Raw genomic sequence first — 19,698 nt, forward strand, 5'->3', positions numbered from 1 at the left:
CAACACAGCCAACCACGACTGTAACAGCAGTAACAAAGCTTTCTTTTGCTGCGGCTCATGGCGATTTGTTTGCTGCCTAATATTTTCTACCTCATACAAATATCAATCGTTGAGTAGATTAGTTGAAAAAAAAAATTATAAACAAAAATTAATGAAAACTGCTAATTTTCTTTACTAAATTTTTGCCAGCATCGACTTTCTTTCGATTCGATTATGTAGATTTCTTTTGTGTTAGTTTACCTTTTGGAAAGTAATGAATTCGATTTTTAGTACTTTTCATTCTAAAACAAATTGGAAATGAAATCGGTTTTTAAGAAGGTCAAATTATCTTTCCATAAAAGTTAAATATCTTTTCTAATGAAAGTCACGTTAATAAACGGTTTATTCAAGGCATCCTTTTCAAATATTATTTGAATCAAAAAATTGTTTAATCATCACTTAAAATTTCACTATGGGATATCATAAGATCGAGCCGTTTTCTGTGCGTTTCTTCGAAACATTCTCACATGGTCTCAATTAGTAAACACAAAAGCAAATACAACGCACTCGAATGGCTTCTGTGATTCTTCTAAATTGCTCAATGCGCAATTATTTCAATTTCGAATGTGCCTTAACCCCCACAATAGTAACCTACCATATAGTTAGTATGTATGTGTGTGTATATTTCAAGCAAAAGGACTGCTAAAAACTTTTCCATACCAATCTCTTGGTCTCTGTTAGCCAATTGGTGGTGTCGTTATTTGAGTTTCTTGGCTCATAAATCAGTTTGTTGCCTTTTTAATCCGTTTTAATTGCTGTTCGTTGGTCAGACTATGAATGTCGCAAGGACTAACGTAAGGATATAGTTGCCATTTGTTATTGTTGCTGCTGCTAAAACTGTTGTTGTTTTCAAGGCGATTAAGAGTGCCACACACAGACGCACACACTCAGACGCACACTTGCAATCGTTTTGGAGACACGTATCCCACTATTGTCCATATGAAACTGTTGCTCTAAGCACTTATGGTCATTATATATGTAGTTAGTCGTCTAAAAAGGATTTACTTTTAACATGCCATTTTTAAGAACATTTTCTTGTTTAAAGATTGTTGTTTAGATAAAAAGATTTATCATTTCAAGGCGAAATTTACATAAAATAATAATTTTACCAGTTCAGGTAGTTATCCAATAAAACTCTTATCGCCGATTGCCGCTTTTTCTAAAAACTCTTTGGCATTCAATTGAATTAGTTAAGTTTTCTTAAAATAATTTCATATTATTTCATTATTTCCCTAATATACATATGTATATTTTAGTACATTCTTTAATTGTTGTGTTCTTCCAACTTAAGTAGGCCCATTTCATAGCATTATACCCAATTTAGTATTAGCTAGTTGTTAGTTGAGAGCGAAACTCCTTAGACCTGCCTGTTAACACATGATCAACTAGCATCAGTTTCAATGCTTAGCAAAGTTATTATACATTTTTAAATAAAAGCTGTAATTCAACAGATGTCGCTACTTTCACAAGTTAAAAAACTGTCTAAGTATTGCCATAGAAATGGTTTTTTAAGTTAGAAAAAAAGCTGAGCTCTGTAGTATAGAAGACCCTTTGAAACACATTTTATTCAATAAATAGTCTCTACTTATAAAAACCCAAAACCAATGTTTAGACATATGTAACATACGAAACATCTTCTACTTTATGATAAGAAATCCAACTCTATACCTTTAAATGAAAGGCCCTGTGTTGATTCTAGAACTACAATGACCCATTTCTTTGTCAAATCACTTCAAAGCAAAGTTAAGCCAACGAGATCTTTAGATTATAAGATTAAAGGTTCTTCTATTAACGAAGCCAATTTTAGATTGTTGTTTCAAGTTTAAATACATGTATGTACATACATTTATATTTGGTACTCTAACAATGAGATATTATAAAGATAAAGGAAATGGTCAGCGGCAACTCTTGGCACATATGTATAAGACAAAAACAATATGCAAGGACTCTTTAATCACTCATTTCTCAAATTTCATCAATTTCGAGGACCAAGTTAAAGGTGCTTCTATTAACTTATTCTTTACCAACACCTCTGTCTAAATCACTTTCATCAATTTATCAACTTGAAGCCCTATTTCAAAGCAAAAGACAATTCCAAAATAAAAGAGAGAGATTCTTTTAAAAAGCAAATATTTGAATTATTGAATAAAGATCTTTTCCTCCCTTTTCTTAAAGATAATAAAAAAGTTGTTGACTTTAGCGAACTTTAAATTGTTAGAAAATATGCTTAACCGGTTCGAGGTGAATTCTTTAGAGAATAAATATAAAACTCAGTTCATTTTCTAGTATGTTATATTCCGATATACAAATTTGGGGCACTTATTGGTGGTCGTTTTCAGGGCCACTATAAATAACATTTTATTATGATTAATATTATCGGAATATGAAATAATACCCACCTTAGGTGCCTATCAATTGTTGTGTAAAACCATTTTAGTTATGAATTTCTAATTGTAGGGTGCTTATAGAATTTCCTTAAACTCCCATCATCTCTGACATAAATGCCACTAATTGTGGCGGCAACGCCTTCAAAAAAAAATATTTTCATTTTCCGATGACTCCCAATGAAACCGCAAACATGCCATACTCAAAATATCGTTTTTCATATCCTTTAATAAACAACAAACAAAAAAAAAAAAAACATTTAAACTGTAATTACTTCAATCGAAAAAACAGAAATACAAAAGGCAAGAAAAAAACACGAGTGCAACATCCGTCAAAATTAACTGGAGAAAAGGTGAGAAAAGTATTACGCACACACACACACACACAAAAGTAGGTATAATATTTTTTGGTTATTTTTTGTTTGGGGAAAACCGCAAATTACATGCACATGTTTAAAATACTCTTCCTGCTCTAATTTCTTTGGTTCTGGTCGATTCCCCCCACTCTATATCCCTCCATATCCCGCATTCATCCATTCATCGTCAGGCACCGGTGGACATTGGCTCCCGGGTGAGCAGTTGCCGTTTGAAAAGTGCCTCGTCGGTGCCTGTCACTTTCCTAGAAAAGAATAAAAAACAGAATAAAATTTTTTAACAGGTGCTCGCTGGGGGAAAGGGCGAGAGAGATTGCGAAAAAAAAGAAATCCAAATACCCAGAAGCAAATGCGGATAACAAACTGTCAAAGTTTTGCGCTTATTACCAACAACATGGCGCTTGAATCCATCAGCACACAAAAAACAAAACCAAAAAAAAGCGAAAAAAATGAAACTGGAATTGCGAAACAAACTTCATTTGTTTATTTTTGCATGACATAGTGTCGCCCAGTTTCTGTCACACGGATTTGGAAGGATGGTGGGGGAGGGGGATATGCTGATGGTGGTTGGGAGTGGGGAGTGGGGAGAGGGGGTTATGCTGAATTGGTTGTTTCCGGCGATTTATATGCATATTTTTTTGCTTACCCAACTTGCAGATATTTATGACTTGTAGCAGTTAAATAAAAATGAGAGTATTAAAATAATCAAAAGTTTTTACTCTACATTAAATTCGAAAAATTTCAATATTTAATTTTATAATTAAATGATCCATTATTTATATAAATAAATTCATATGTACATATGTATATCAGCTAATCTAAGCCAAAAATGAGCTGTAAATGATAGGTATTACCTATTACAATAGGAATACAAGAGAATTTTTAATACCAATTTTTAGTTTTATCAAAAACTATTACCAAAACTTGGTAAATGGTTCGAATTTATGTTGTATAACTTTTTAAATGTACGTAAAGCCCTGCCGAGGTTTTTTTTACCTAGTTTTAAACATTTAAACCCTTAAATGCATAAAATAAAATGAATGTATCTCATTTTTTATCCATAATTGCAAACGAAAACTGCAAAAATTTGTTATTAAATAAATCGAAAAATGTTCTCTATATTGAGAGGTATAAAAACTAGTTGGTAACAAGAACTATATCTAAGGTTTAAAGTTATTAGAATCAATCTTTAAAAATTGGTCAATTTTGTTAGTATTGCTTTTATTAATTAAATAATTAAGCCTAAAGCAAACAATAAAATAATTTTCACTTAAAAAGTAACTTTTATTACTTTAATAATTTCAAGGAGTTCTACGTCCTTCACATAGAAATTCAATATGCAAAACTGCGACAAGTTAGAGGAACTCAGATCTACAGATTTAGGTATTTGTATTTGCCTTCGTTGACCCAAAAAATTTCTCTAGATTCTAGATATCATAATTCTCAATTAAGGAGTTATTTAACCTTAATTCTTTTTGCTTTTCTTGTTTACAAATTAAATTTTTCTGAAATAAAACCCCTCAAATTCATTCAAATTGGTTTCTTTATATCATTCAGTAACATTTATATCAGCGAAATGAGAAAACACTTAACTAAATCGATGTTATGCCAATAAATTGCAATAAACCACAAAAAGTAACGTATTCTGAATGATGGCCAACAGTTGTGAAAGCATTGTAAACTTTCAACAGATATATGTATGTACAAAGATATGGCGTGATTACAGTTACAGTTACAGACACTCAGCTAACTCATTTCTGCAATTGTCATTTATAAAATGAAAATTATATGGACCCCCAAACGTCCGACACCCGACTCAAACCAACCCCAGAAGACAATAACTTTTCTCAAGCTCATCAAATTTGCTTCAACACAGACACAAAATGGCGACAAAGCCAAGAAGAGACTTACACAAAGATATTAACTCACTCACACATACAAACACGAACTTACGCATAACACAAAAAGAGAGGGAGAAAGGGAGAGAGAAGTGTTCAAGAAAGAGAGACAGAGAGACAAGGAAAAATGACTCCCATGTCTTTCATTAAAACTTTCGGCAAATTATCGGGTAACATATGCTTGCGGCTGGATTGTCAAATATATATATATACATACATAGTGAGAGCATGAGGATACCGAATACGGAGAAGGACGAGTGTCTCCAGCAATCCTTGAGTGACTTTACCCATTCTCTTCACCCACAATCCTCCTGGAAATATTCCGAGTGTGTTTTCTGTCTTTTGGGTGGCGGTGTCGAGGAGAGGGGAACGTAGATGTAACACATTTCCACTTGAGTGTTGTAAGGGGAATTTCCTATATATGTACATAGATAGATACCTACCAGACACATGAACTATGAATATATCTTGAACTAGCTACGAATGTTGAATATTTAAGTAACTTTAACGGCATCGCATACGCTTTCCTTTTGATTTCCTAAGGGAAACAAGCAAAAAAATATAAAAAAAAGTGATACGTAAAACGGACACTCAAAAAAAACACACACACACAGAAAGAAAATTTCCCCTTTTTTCCAGCATCCAGCAAGCAAATATAAAAACGGGGTTGAAATAAATCCGCGCAGGCGTTGTAATTTTTTTTTTTTTAAATGAAAGAATCAAGTAAAACGATGATGATTGTGCTTCTCATTGAGAATTGAACATTTCATTAATACTCAATACTCGAAATATGAAAAGTTCGTTGACAACTTTCACAGGAATGACAGGAGAAATAAATCATAGCATACTTTCTTGGGCTTGGGCTTAGGATTTCAGACCCATTTTTCTTTTTCTCTCTTGCCTTTGGAAACGAATACTTTTCAAAATTTTATCTCATCTAACATCTACCTGAATTTGTGCGCTTCCCTTTAGTTTTACCTCAAAAGTCATTAGTAGTCCCATGTTAATTTGGTGAGCCTAATAAACTGCTACTTTCTCGCCGCCAACTCACACTGGCTCCCCCGTTTGGCCACCCCCCAAGCATCCTTCCACATTGTGTCCGCTTTGCCATGCTGTGCAAATTTGCCACTTCAACAGCTATGGCTCCTGCTCCTTCTGCTGCTCCTGTTGCCGCACAATTCGTCGACAAACACGGTCACGTAGGCGAAACGAGTGAAAGCTAAAATTTCGCTGAAAAAGGATATATGGGCACAGTGCTGGCATTCACTCGAAGGCCTCGTGCTCTGAATTTCAAATGTCTGCTCGCCATCTTGGGTGTATACAGCCCCAAAGTTTCCTTCTTTCTGTTTTTTTTTTAAATGGCGTGGCAATGCAGGGGACAGATAAAAGCGAATGCAAAAAAAAAAAAACAGAGAAAAGCAGAAAAACAGGAAGTATAAATTATTGATTTTTTTTTGTGGGGGTTTTTCCCTAAGCTTAAGCTTTAAGTGTGTTTAGTGGCATCCATTGGCCAGCTGAAGTTGGCACGTGGAATCAGTCAAACTAATTGTAGTCAAAACATCGAAACACTGTCTAACTGTCAAACTTGTCAGAGAGAGAGAGAGAGAGAGTGTAACTGTCAAAAAGCTTGCTTCATTTATTTATTCATCATTTTCTTAACTGCTTTTTCTTATGCCTGACATACATGTCCATCATTTTTACCACATATTTTGAACATTTTTTTTGTATGTGTCACAACAAAAAGTCAAAAGAACAAATCACAAAAACATATGTACATATAATCCAACAGACCTGTATACAATGCAAAAACTAAACAAAACTGACATGTCACGCTGTCTCAACTGAATTGCCAAAATAAATATAACGCTCAAAAAAACTTTGAAAACATTTCATGACAAGTGAATAACAAAAGAACTTATAAAAGTATCTAAGCCAGGCAAATAAGTGTTCCATTCAACTAAATAAGTCATTCAATCTCCAACATTAAATAATTATTAAACAATTTTTGGCGAGAAATTTCAAAAAATTCGTTACCAATAGAAAAGAATGAATGTAAGAATCATCACTATGCCAGAGAGAAAATAAAATTGTAAAACTTAGACTGACTGAAAATCTTTTGAAAAATCAAATGTTTTGTCTTCTTAACTAATCAATCAAAAAGTATTTGGCTTAAATAACAAATGCGAAAAAAAATTAATTCCTAATTAATAAGCCTTCTGCAGTAATGGTAAGTCATTATACTCAAAAGCCATAGAATTGCCTTTGCCTTATGTAGTGAAAGGCATAAGCATTGACTAGTAAAAAAATAGATTAAAAGAAAAAATTGCAGAAAATATTTGAGCTGTTGTAATGGATGAACTGGTTGTTCCGGAACTGGTTGTTCCGGTATATATATGTGGGGTTTTATTTACGATATATGTATGTAATGATAGTCTAGGGGGTTTACATGAAAATACGACTCAATAGAGATTACACTATGCTAAACGACAATCGACGTTTGGCTCGGCTCGACTTTGGCGTCCGTCTATGACGCTTCGACTTTTCGCGCTGGACTTTTAGTGTCCGACTTTAAGCACCCGTCTATTGTATTCGACTTTGACCTTACATCCGACTATGACGCAAAACCTGACACACGACCGTCTTGTTCGTCTTTTCTCACACGCTCACGTTCTCTCTTTGATCGTAGTCTCGCCTCTCGTCTTCGTGTACAGTGGGACACTTAACTTGAAATTGATTCATTTCATTTTTATAGTTTTGATTCTATTTGATATAACATCAAGATTACAAAATTTGAATCTTTGGATTTTAAATATTTGGAAATTTTCATCGCATGCATTAAGATTATTAAAACAAACTAATAAATTGGACTCCATTTTTAAACCAATTAAATCCATTCGAATGTATTATATAATTTATCGACAAAGGTTGTAAATAAAGAAAAAAACGTGCTTAATATTTTTTTATTTTTAAAAAATTTTTGAATTGTTTAAAAATAGATTTCTTCAGATTCTTGGATTTATATTTTTTTCAATTTACTCAAAATTATTTTTATTAAATTCTAAAAATAATGGATGTAATTTTAATTATTAATCCCCTAAGAATAAAGTTTGAAATAGTTTTGGACATGTAGCTACATAAAAAACATTCAGCTGATATAAAAAGCTTTTGCAAATAATCAAAAATAAATGGGTTGATATTAATCCACATTTTGAAATTCTTTTTGGCGGTGACTTTCCATTTTTGTTTTTTGTTTTTAGTGCTGCGCTTTCAACACTCTTTAAAATAAGCCCATTAAATTTCAAACTGCAACTTAACTTCCGATTTTTATGTGGTGCACACGAAAGTGCTGCAAGGCTATGGACGAGTCTGTCTCTGACTTTGGCTGTGGCTCTGGAAACCAGTTGTTGGTCTTAATTGTAAGCAAATGTTGGTCAAGTGGTTTGCCCTTTTCCTTTTCTGTTTTGTTTTTTGTTCTGCAGCTCTTTGGCGAGTTTACTTTTTCCTTTTGCTTTTCTTATATTTTTGTTCGGGCAAGGCATTATATAGAGATCCTATAATTATGTGTAATCAATACTTTTTCTGTATCGGCTTATTGCCCGGAACGGATGTGTCTCGATGAAGTTGGGGTGTAGCTCTAATAAAGCGATTGAGAGCATCTTTTTTTTAAAGCGGAAGCATTTGGTATGGAACTAAATTTAAATATTTCTCATAAATAAATGAGTATATATAATAAAACTAACAATAAGATAAGCTTCATACAAGATTTTAAAACATTATACTTCTGTCTTTCGGCTTATTATTGCGAAATAAAAAAATGGTAATTGCATCGCACGTCGATTAAAAATTTTTTGAAAGAATTTTGATAAAATTATATCATTCAATACAAACATATAACTAAATGCCCAATATACATATCAATACTTATAATGGAAATTCCACATTAAAATCAAAGTTCGTTATCAAATCCCTGTAGTATAGATGTGCTCTTGGAGTTCTTGGAGGTTCTGTAAGCAAGTCGTCGTTTGTTCTGTTCAGTTTTGGACCGAGTCAGTTGAGTTTCGAACTTTCATCTGGTCGTGAGTGAACATTGAAATGTTGCTAAAAACATTTAATATATTTTTGCTATATTTGGCGATTGGTTTATGTGATGTAGAATTCCTATTTTCAATCCGAGACGATTACTGTGATGATTATTGTGCCAATAAATGTAAAGAAGGCAATGTTAGTGAGAACGACAAAATGTGCAAGAAAATTGAAAACATTGTGATCACAGATAAATATAAAATGGAAATAAAATTTGTCCCCAACATAATGTTAATTACAATAACTTGGACTACCAACCGAGTAAGCCTAACACAGCTTAGAAAACTTCGAAAATCGCCAAATAAGCTATACGGCAGCCACCTCGATATAAAACACTCTATGGAAACTGTTGAACAATATACACCATATCAAATTACTCAATATTTGAAAGCTCTTGGTATATATAAAGTTGTGAAGGGATATTTATATCAAAATGGACATGTGATATTGGAGGATAATATTATTGCTTTCAACGGGCCAGAACGAACAACAATTAAGTGCGACACTCAATATAAAAATCAACAAGTTAACATTTCAAAAGTTTTTAACGATTATTTATCAGAGAGAATGAGCAATTTACAAGAAATAACAATTTCTTGTAAAGACAGACTCGTTCTTCACAACGATATTTTTCAACGTAATACCCAGTTGAAGAAAATTCGTTTTAATAACTTAATATTTCAAAATCTAAGCTCTGAGATTTTTGAAAATTTAACAAAAATAAAGGAATTAGAATTTAAAGGGTGCACTTTGGACAACAATGATTTTTTAAGGTCGGTTTGAATTTGTTTCAAAATACTTTCGAATGTGTTTTTATACCATGCACCGACAGGATCAACTGGTTCATTAAGTTCGTCAAAATGTATATAAGAGGCAGAAGGAAGCTTTTCTGACCCCATATTTATGTATGTATGTGTATATTCTTAATTAGCATCAACAGACGAGTCTCGTTTAGACATGTTCGTCGCTCGATGAACACCATACATACATACATATGTACATATATGTATGTGTGTACAATTGGTATTGGCAGTTAAAAATATCTGTTCCACTTGGTGCATGGTATACCAAAGTCGTTAAGACAACTTACTTCATTTGTTATGCATTTAAGTATATTATTTAATTAAATTTTTTCCAGGTCTACTACACTTCAAAATACTTTGGAAGCACTAACCTTAAAAACCTACCTTAACAAAGTTGACGTCAAGTATATTGAAAGTTATAAAAATCTAAAAACTGTCACTATTGACTTTAATATCGATTACCATTATTTACAACGGATACAAGAAACAAATATAACAGCTTTTATTTGTTTTAACAATGATTTTATTAACTGTTATTTTAATCGAGGTATAAATGGCAGACGTTGTCCCAGCGAGTGTGCTTGTACTTACGACAAATTACTTGAACAGTTGGCAATAAACTGCAGTTCCAGAGGACTTTTAAAAATTCCCAAATTACCTATTACAATTAAGACACTGTCAACACATCTGTTATTTGGTAGCAACGGTCTAACACAATTACCAAACACTTCGTTAGAGGGCTATGATAACCTAAAGAGACTTAATCTGGCCAATAACAAACTGACTAACATACAGATAAATCAATTGCCCAAAAATTTAAAATGGCTGGATATACGAAATAATAACATATCATCTTTGGATTCAAATGTAGCCAAGTATCTAATGGAACGTCAAAATGAATTTACTCTGGCTCATGATGGAATGTTTTGGAAATGTAATTGCAACAACACAAATCTATTAAGTTACCTTGACTATCTGGGAACAGCTCGAATCCAGTGGCCACTAGCTACAGATGCCAATCACTTCATTAAAATTGACGTTCCTATACACTTTTACCATCTGAAAGGACCTTGTCCGAGTAATTGTATCTGCTGCGTTAGTGGAGCAGATGAAGATCAATTCATAATCAACTGCACAAGTAAAGCCTTAAAAATATTTCCCGTTTTGCCGAATAATATACTTGGAGATTCATCACTTTTACTTGATAACAACCTAATAGAAACTCTTTCAACCACATCGATGCGGAATTCCACTCTAAAAGAAATGCACTTGAAAAACAACAATCTCTCTCATCTTCACCTGGATCAAATCCCATCTAATCTGAGAGTCCTGGACATTCGGCAAAATAATTTCACAGGTCTTGACGACGATGTGACACAGTTGTTATCAAACATAACCAAGGTCCAGTTATCAGAAAACCCTTGGCAATGCAGTTGTAAATATGTCAAATTTCTTGCCTATATGAAAAAAGATTTCCTCCCAGAATACCAAGCCGCCTTGAGGCGATGCAGTGGACAAGAATATTGCCCACATCAGTGCATCTGTTGTAAAGATGATGAGAATCACAAATTCATTATCAACTGCAGCAATCTGGAATTGATGAAGATACCCTCGAAACTACCCATCGTGGAGAACGCCACTCTTCTGTTTGAACATAATAATCTACAGTCCTTGGATGGGTCCACCAAAATCAAAAGCTTTGATCAACTGAAGGAACTTCACTTGAGGTACAATAGTATAAAAAGGATAGAGAATCTTCCTACAAACATTCAACTCCTCGATATAAGGAACAACTCTCTGAGTACACTGAACAATAGTCTAAGAGAGTTTCTGACACAAAAATCGAATATGTCCAGTTTGACCATCTTTATATCGGGCAATAATTGGACTTGTCTTTGCAAAGAAATCGATTTCTTTCGATTTGCCAAGAATCTGGCAGAGAATATCAAGGACCTATGTAAAACAGAATGTCACGATTCTCGATTATTTGTTTCCCTAGAGGAGAAGGATCTATGCCCTGAAAAAATTCCCCGGTATGTAATCTATTTTACATCGTTTATAATATTGAGCTGTCTGTTGAGTTTCCTGCAATGCTTTTGGAAGTCCATTGTAATGTGGCTATATGAGAAGCGATTGTTCTTGAAACTGACCACTCGTCTGGAGAAGGGTACCGAGACCAAATACGACTGCTTTTTGGCTTATTGTCACAAGGATTCGCATTTCGTAGGGGAGTATGTGGAAAGATTGGAACATGGTCGCAATCGACTTCGTCTCTGCTTCTACGAAAGAGATTGGCTGGCTGGTGAACCGATTGCTTTTTGGCTTATTGTCACAAGGATTCGCATTTCGTAGGGGAGTATGTGGAAAGATTGGAACATGGTCGCAATCGACTTCGTCTCTGCTTCTACGAAAGAGATTGGCTGGCTGGTGAACCGATTCCTGACTGCATTTGCCACTCTGTGGAGAACTCCAAGTGCATTGTCATCTTAATGACCAAAAATTTCCTAAAGTCCGTTTGGGGTCGCCTGGAATTTCGTCTGGCCCTTCATGCCACCTCCAAGGATCAGTATAAACGGCTAATTGTCATCATCTATCCGGGTGTGGAGAACTTTGATCAACTCGACGGCGAACTACAAAGCTATTTGAAACTTAATACCTATCTGATGCAAAATGATGTAAACTTCTGGAATAAGCTCATCTATGCCTTGCCCCACAAGATGTTAGATGAGTGCGAGGAAATGGAGATGATCAATATTGAAACCTAAATACTGTAAATAGGAAAGAATTGCACTAACCAGACTATGTTCAGGATCATCCCTTGGAGATTTAGCCATATGTTCAATATTATTCAGTTATTTGATGTATCAATGTACGTCTGTTCAACCAAATTTAATTATATCCATTTTTTATTAAGATTTTTCGCTTCTCGAAATTAATAGTATTTTTCATTTTATATTTGTTTATAGCATTTAGAACCACAGCTTTTAAGATTTTAATAACTTTTTTGTTTTAAAGGTTTATGCAAGATCAATGATATCACTTGTTCAATAATTTTTCTAACTTTTATTTTCACACCTTTTTATTTGTGTAAAGAAAAACTTTGCTACCATTTAAGCCGACTTTAACCATTTGTCTGAATGGATTCAAATTTCAATTAATTTGAATTGTTTTAATATATTTTCAATTTAATCCATTTTGTTTGTTATTGTTTTTTGAGCTTCACTTGAAGAGAAATTTTTCATCTTTTTTAAGTTTCTAAATTGCGCATGGTCACACTGTTTAGCCATAATTAGGCTAGGGGGCGCCAAAGTGTCGAAAAACAAACGTTTTTCAACTGTTTTGAATTCTCATCACCAAGGCAACCATAAGTCAGAATTAAAAACCAACAAAAAAGAAGACTTTTGGAAAATATAACGAAATCTTTCAAAATGAGATTTATACCACTCCACACCACTAACACGGCCATTGTGTATAAGAACTCCTTGTGCTCCATGGCCTCGCTGTTGGTGCTGATTTTCATAGCCTTATCTGTGATGTTGCCGGTTCTGTTGGTCTCGCTGCTAAGCCCTTACTCCGGCATCTCCGAATCCCGTGTGTTGTATGAACAGCCCAATGTGAAATTTGATTACCAATACATATTCGTGGCCAGCACAGAGTCATCCACAGTGGTGGCCTGCAGCAGCTTCAGTGATTTTAACGCCCAGATGGCTTCTTTCTCGAATAGCTGTGCTATTAGCAAATACTGGACAGATGATGTTGATCACGACACGATTACAGATCGGGCACATTTCCAATTAGAACTACAGGATCTGGAATCACCGCTAGTGGATTTCCAATTACTTCTCTTTTTTTGAGGCGCAGTTACGGCACAAGTGTGATCTCTCTCCGCCCGCTGTGTTGGCCCATCAGGAACCAATGCCTAAGCTACGAAATGGTCGTATACATCTTAAGGGAGAACTGCAATTGAAACAATATGTGGAATTTACTTGCCCCTTTCCAGGACGAAATATTAAAACACATTTTCGTTCTGTACAATTTGGAACCTCAAATACTTCGGACATTTCCCAATACAAAATGGAATCTCTGCTGGCTCAGGTAAAAGCCAACCCAGCCTATTTTCAATTGGCCATTCAGGAAGCCTATAAACGTAATACCTCACCACAATTTGAACCAGGTCTGGTTATAGAACTGGAATTGGACATACTTCAAGTGGCGGCACGTTATCATCTAAGCATTTGGGAACGCCTTGGACAATTTTGGTTATATTTTGCATCATTCTTTGGTATATCGTTCTATATAATGAATAAGCTGAAAGATTTTCTCTTCGGACGTCATATTATACGCTCCTGGGAGATAATACCATGGAAGAAACTCTACTGACACGAATCGGGCGCCATTCTGGAAATGGATAACTTTTCGATTGGCGAATGAATGAGTAATCAAATTACAAATAATATAAAATAAACTGATACATTAAATGGACTTCTAAGTATGTGTTTTAAATAGATTTCACTGCATTCAACTGAAATGTAGAGATATTTATTTCATTGAACATTACATATTTACAACTTTTGAGCCTTATTTTGCATAACTCTCTTCAATATCAACTTATAAGTTTTCTCGGCTGTTTTTAAGATTTTCACTTCTTTTACAATTTTGTTAAAACCAACTCATGACTTTGTTTGGATTTAAATCTACAAAATCTATTAACAATAATTAGTTGGCAGAAAAAAACTCAACTAACTTTAAGAAAAATCAATTGTCTTACGTTATGGCTTCAAAATTTAATAATTCTTTTTTGTTTAGTGGGCTTAAGACTTCCATTATCAGTCAAAATAAATAAGAAAAAAGCAAAAGCATATACAAACAATTTGAGGCGATTGGATGAAAAAAGACTTATTCTACTTCTGGTTACTGTTTGACATCAGGGCCAAGCTGCCAAAGGGAGATGCAGTAGAGTTAGATGATGATGATAATGATCCTGAATCCGGTACTGTGTCTAAGGCGCGATTATCTTCCAATACGATAGTGGTACGAGGATAATGATCCAATTGCACAAACAGATAGCGGTACTCTCTCTTGCCCGAAGAATTCTACAAATTATGGGGAAAAACATATGAGTTGGTGGTAGAAGATATTGTTATATATACTAACTCTTCTTGTTTCCAACTGAACTGTTGCCTTATTGCGCAAACCTTGCACATAGAACTGCATACGCATATGGGGAACACCATTTCGTTCATATGTTGTGTTGGCCACATGTTGACGACGTCCCCGACGTGAGGTTTCCCCAAAGCCAGTGATGGGTGCTCCAATAGCGTCTTGCACCCGCGGGTCATCGACAACACGTTTCAGGGCTTTGGCATATACATTGCACGGACTTTCGCCAGAGAATAACTCGCGAAATATGGCATAGAACATTATCCCCGTCACTCCGAGACCGGCCAATATAATTGCCGTATAGCTGGCTGTCTTTGTGTTCTCTTTGATCTTTTCGCCAATTGGCCGAACATCAGTGGAAACATCTCCTGCGCCACCACTTGAAGGCTGCAAGGCCCCTTCGCCACCGGCATCTAAAAAATAATATAGAAGCCATTCAAATCTGATACGTAATACGGCCTAAATTATGTATGTGTGATAAGCCAATAACCGAAAGTCTACGTTAAAACAAACCTTTGAGTTTTTGACAAATAAGCGAGTTACTCGAGAACTTGGCAGCCAAAATATTCAGACCATTAGCGGTCACTGTGGATTGCAGGGGCCATAGTCTATGCCGTTGGAGTACAAATCTTCGCAATAAATGCGACATTTTGATTTGAAAGTCAAAAACAAAAATGCAGTAAAAATACAATGACAACAAACAGCTGTTCGAGGTGAATTTTACTTATTTCGACTAACGATTAACGATGCGTAAGCACTTATCGATAACACTCGACTGAACCTTAGAACTTTTACTCAAACCTTAGCATGAAAAATATATCGATAGACGGTCCATCGATGGTTTTGCAGCACTAACTCAAAGCTAAAGCAGAAACAAAATAAAAAAAAAAAACCATAAATATACGTCACGACAAGAATTAAAAGGCAGTTACTTAAAAGTGCACAATCACGTCGGTCCCAAAGTTAACTGGTATCTTCTTAAGACGCGGCTACGCGGATTTTGTCAACACATTAAAAAAATCTAAAATTATGGTGGTCACACACAATGTCAAGGGATACGAAGAGTTCTCCAAGAAAATGGAGGAACTGGAGGGCAATGGAAACGGTTCGGTTCATGTCCTATTTAGCGGTGGCAAGGACGAGAACGGCTTAAGCTGGTGTCCTTATTGTGTTAAAGGTTAGTTAACACCTACCCAATTGGCCATGGGTGCCGGTTTTCAATTACAATTACTTAACCACAAATGAAAAACCGCTTTTCATTGCAATTACAGCCGAGCCGGTGATACATGATGCCCTCCAAAAGGCCCCACAAAACTCCCACTTTGTGCATGTGGATGTTGGCGAACGCGCCTAGTAAGTTGACAATCAAGTGTTTGGTAAAGATTTAAAGAAACCCTTCGTGTAGAATCTGAGTCACATATTTTACTCTTACATTTCGCATGTGTATAAAACTCGTTTCGAAAGGTCTAGTGCTATATAAATACATAGATTGATCAATGCAGGGGACCGTGACATGGAAATTATTTCATTGTAAAGTGATAATTCAGACAACAGCAAGTGGGTTATCTTTTTAGCCAAATAATTTCATTTGATAAAAAACAAAATTAATGCATAATATGTATGTATGTAGATAAGATGCTCTACTTTTTTGGCATGTTCTTACTATTAAAACATCGACAGCTTATCCATTTTTCGGATACTTTTTGTTAATGCTCCTATTAGTTTTAGGTGAACTAATATGTGAGATTAATCTAAAAGTTTAGGTACACATTTATATACATATATGTATAATGTTTTATGACGAAATCAATTTTCAAGTGCTAATTCATTGGGGGATCCAGAACATTCATGATAAAAGCAATTGCAGAGGCAATTCCAGCTGATTAGAGTATAAAACGCTTTTATGATGAGTTGGCGGCACTTGATTCCCAAACGTTTGGTCTTTATCTAAACTTGTAAACCATAAATTTTGTTCTCATTTTTAGCTGGAAGGATTTGAATTGTCCATTCCGTAAGGATCCCAACACACATTTGATTTTCTTGCCGACTCTTTTGCGCTGGAAATCACCTCAACGTTTGGATGGCGAACGCTGCTCGAACAAGGATCTTGTGGAAATGATGTTTGAGGATGAAGATTAGTGGGTACCCGCCCTCTCTCCCAGACCATCCAAATGTTAGGAGTATAATATTTTTTTTTGAAATTTTATTTTATCGATTAAAAATGCGTCGTGTGAACATGTTTCAATAATTACTTTTATATTTTTTAATTTCCACCATGACCACATGGATATTTGTCAATTGGGCGCGTGCATTTGGTGTCAAGAGTTTGTGGAAGCGATGATAGTATTGCACTAAGCTGGCTAAAGCTAATTGCAGCAGCTGTGAACCAGTCAACAGCGATGGGAATGATAAGAGAACCTCACGATTTAGTTCCTCCAGTGATTTTTTCCAATTCGCCGAGAAACTGGCCACCAAGGCTAAGCTACGACGTTCCTGTTTACGCAACTCATCCATCTGTTCCTTCTCAAGAAAATGTTCACATTCCTTAACGAATTGTATGATGCCTCCAAAATGTGGAGCCAATATCTCCTCTACATAATCAGCGCTGCGTGCATTGACCTGTTCACGGAATGCTTCTGCCTCTTTGGAATTATCACGTGTATGCTCCATAAGGACACCCAAAACGAGATCATAATTGTTAATCAAATAGATTAATTGATCCTTGCGTGTGGGGAAAATGGCCGCCATGCGTAAAATAAAGCATTCTACTTCATTTTGCAATTCCAAGAGCAGACGACTGACCAATTCGTTGGGAAAATGTTCTGAGATACCAACAATTGCGGCACTGAATTCCGCATAACGCCGAGTTATCTTAAAACATAAACGAGATATTATTATTTTAAATATTCCTGGCATTCCATGCTTACATAATGTGGTCCCATTTCCTTGTTAAACTTGGTTGGGTCACAATCGTGTATACTTTGTATATTCAAACGGAAAACATGCTCAAAACGTGGCCAAATCACAGACTGCAAGGAGTCCCAATACCTTAGAAAAATAAATTATTTATTTAGATTATTAAATGGCTAATATTTATATTGGAATATGTTAAATTTACTTATCCAAAGCTGGCACACAACGCTTGTGGCACATAAGCTGATAGCGAAATATCAAATGTATGCACAGGAACATGGCTATTGTATCATAACAATCGTGAATTGATGTCTCCAGATTTTTCTATAAAATCAACACACTATCTAATGACTATTCCAAGAAACTTTGTTGTTTACTTACAATCATTAGAGTCAATGTTTTACCCATAATTTGATTAAATAAATCCTGAGCCTGAGTTCCACGTACCATAAAGAATTCGGTTACAAATAAATATTCACGACACGCATTGTCGACCAGAGCATATTGTTCGGAACGAAACAGAGCTTCAACCGTGTACTATGGAAACAAAAGTAACTTAAAGATCACATTTCCCTTCGTTCGAAGAAAATCTTACACGATTCTTAAGCTGTGCATGGGGCACTATAATGGGCGCCTCCAATTGTTGATTAAGTATATCGCCCCTTTTGCCTATGGTAAAAATTGTGCTTTTGTGCTTTAAACTTGTCGTCTTCGCAAATAAACCCTTTGATGCATTGTCTTCAATGCCCATGAGATCGTCTTTGGTGCAAGATTCTTCAAATTTGAGACTCGCCAAGCGGGTGGAGTAACTCTATAGGAAAATAAAGATTATTGGTGAATCTTTTAGAGATAAAAATAGGACATTTACCTTAAAATAACTATAGTAGATTTTGCTCATAGTATCGATATATTCACTGCATATCTCCTGAGCCACTTGACGTTCATTCGACAAGATGAATTCAAAGAAAAACTTATGCTTCAGCATGGCATTCTGCGGTATCTGATAGTTAGTCATGGGCTTGCGAAACTTGTAGATTTGTTCCAGCAAATAGCTGCGAATTTTGGCCATGGCTTTAAGGCGCAATTTGTGTAGGACATCGCTAACATCATTCGTGGATTTTGACTCTTTAAAGCTTAGTTCTTTTACCAGCGACAGCTTGTGATTAAGAACATTAAGTTGATTACTAAAATCACGTTCTGTTACCGGTGTCTCCATAATTATATTAATCATCTCCTCGGATACGGCCATATCCTCAATGAATTGCGATAGCTGAGCCTTAACAGACTGACGGTTGGTCAACTGCAGCGACATGGACACCGATTTGCGTTGCAATTGTGTGATCTCAGTGCTTATATTGTTTAAGACACTCTGAAAGCTCATTAGCATATTTTCCATTCGCTCCAACACATCATCGCAATCATTAATCTGATTATGCAGATTGGCAATGTTCTGCGACTCAGCTATGTAGTCTGAAAGGGATATGGCCATATGACAAAAACTGTAGACGTTTCAATGTGAAGATACTTACCCTCAATGGATTTATTTTCCACTTCCTTAAATTCCTTTTCGATCTGTCGAGAATATTGGCGTAAGTCGGTGGTGTTTTTCAATATCTCTCGCACTTCTTCATTGTCCAATTGCTCCGTCATCGGGGGCGACGACAATTCTCTTGGAGTGGACATTCTTTAAATTGAATTTTAACAATTTAAAGTTTCTTAATTTTTCTTTGATGTCATTTGTTTGGCAACAGCTGTTTCCAGTTATCGATAACAAAGTTGGGTCTGCAGTGCCATCCCTATGGAAAGCCATTTCAAAAGAAATCCCACCTCAATCGAATGCCAATTAAACTGAATTATTGTTTTGGAAATAACTCGTCATTTGCTTGTCTTGTCATCGGCATTATATGTAGATGCAATTGTTAACAAGAAAATTGAAAACAAAGAGATCCCAAGGCCCAGTGCAGATGCCAATCAGGAGCTCTTCAGACGGACTACACAGACTTTTAAACATCTTTATCAGGGGAAGTCCCTTATTGCTTTTTGT

The 19,698-nt window shown here is 35.3% G+C and overlaps 5 protein-coding genes across 5 annotated transcripts; 3 read left to right on the forward strand and 2 right to left on the reverse strand.

The window, feature by feature from the left end:
• Nucleotides 1-4,923: 4,923 nt before the first annotated feature.
• LOC137581508 (protein toll-like) lies at nt 4,924-12,346 on the forward strand. Its single transcript, XM_068295783.1, has 3 exons — nt 4,924-5,066; nt 10,142-11,832; nt 11,958-12,346. Exons 1-3 carry the CDS (start codon nt 4,924-4,926, stop codon nt 12,344-12,346), a joined length of 2,223 nt encoding a protein of 740 aa, XP_068151884.1.
• A 592-nt stretch (nt 12,347-12,938) lies between these two features.
• LOC137581315 (transmembrane protein 231) lies at nt 12,939-14,012 on the forward strand. Its single transcript, XM_068295524.1, is given in 2 exon segments — nt 12,939-13,426; nt 13,428-14,012. Coding segments are annotated over 2 exon segments (1,002 nt in total). The 5' UTR covers nt 12,939-13,009.
• Nucleotides 14,013-14,340: 328 nt separating this feature from the next.
• Nucleotides 14,341-15,441, reverse strand: LOC137580777 (mitochondrial import inner membrane translocase subunit Tim21). The gene is made up of 3 exons (XM_068294896.1): nt 15,255-15,441; nt 14,736-15,154; nt 14,341-14,674 (listed from the first exon to the last, which is right to left on the reverse strand). The coding sequence occupies exons 1-3, from the start codon at nt 15,388-15,390 to the stop codon at nt 14,483-14,485; spliced, it is 747 nt and encodes a 248-aa protein (XP_068150997.1). The 5' UTR covers nt 15,391-15,441; the 3' UTR covers nt 14,341-14,482.
• Nucleotides 15,442-15,567: 126 nt separating this feature from the next.
• On the forward strand, nt 15,568-16,992 carry cl (thioredoxin domain-containing protein 17 clot). Its single transcript, XM_068294367.1, has 3 exons — nt 15,568-15,918; nt 16,013-16,094; nt 16,727-16,992. The coding sequence occupies exons 1-3, from the start codon at nt 15,771-15,773 to the stop codon at nt 16,878-16,880; spliced, it is 384 nt and encodes a 127-aa protein (XP_068150468.1). The 5' UTR covers nt 15,568-15,770; the 3' UTR covers nt 16,881-16,992.
• On the reverse strand, nt 16,973-19,424 carry Vps52 (vacuolar protein sorting 52). The gene is made up of 7 exons (XM_068294366.1): nt 19,184-19,424; nt 18,523-19,124; nt 18,250-18,465; nt 18,036-18,191; nt 17,860-17,978; nt 17,669-17,789; nt 16,973-17,612 (listed from the first exon to the last, which is right to left on the reverse strand). The coding sequence occupies exons 1-7, from the start codon at nt 19,335-19,337 to the stop codon at nt 16,983-16,985; spliced, it is 1,998 nt and encodes a 665-aa protein (XP_068150467.1). The 5' UTR covers nt 19,338-19,424; the 3' UTR covers nt 16,973-16,982.
• Between the last annotated feature and the right edge of the window lie 274 nt (nt 19,425-19,698).

The sequence above is a fragment of the Drosophila tropicalis genome, unplaced genomic scaffold, assembly GCF_018151085.1.
Source record: "Drosophila tropicalis isolate 14030-0801.00 unplaced genomic scaffold, ASM1815108v1 contig_845, whole genome shotgun sequence".
Taxonomy (NCBI): Eukaryota; Metazoa; Arthropoda; class Insecta; order Diptera; family Drosophilidae; genus Drosophila; species Drosophila tropicalis.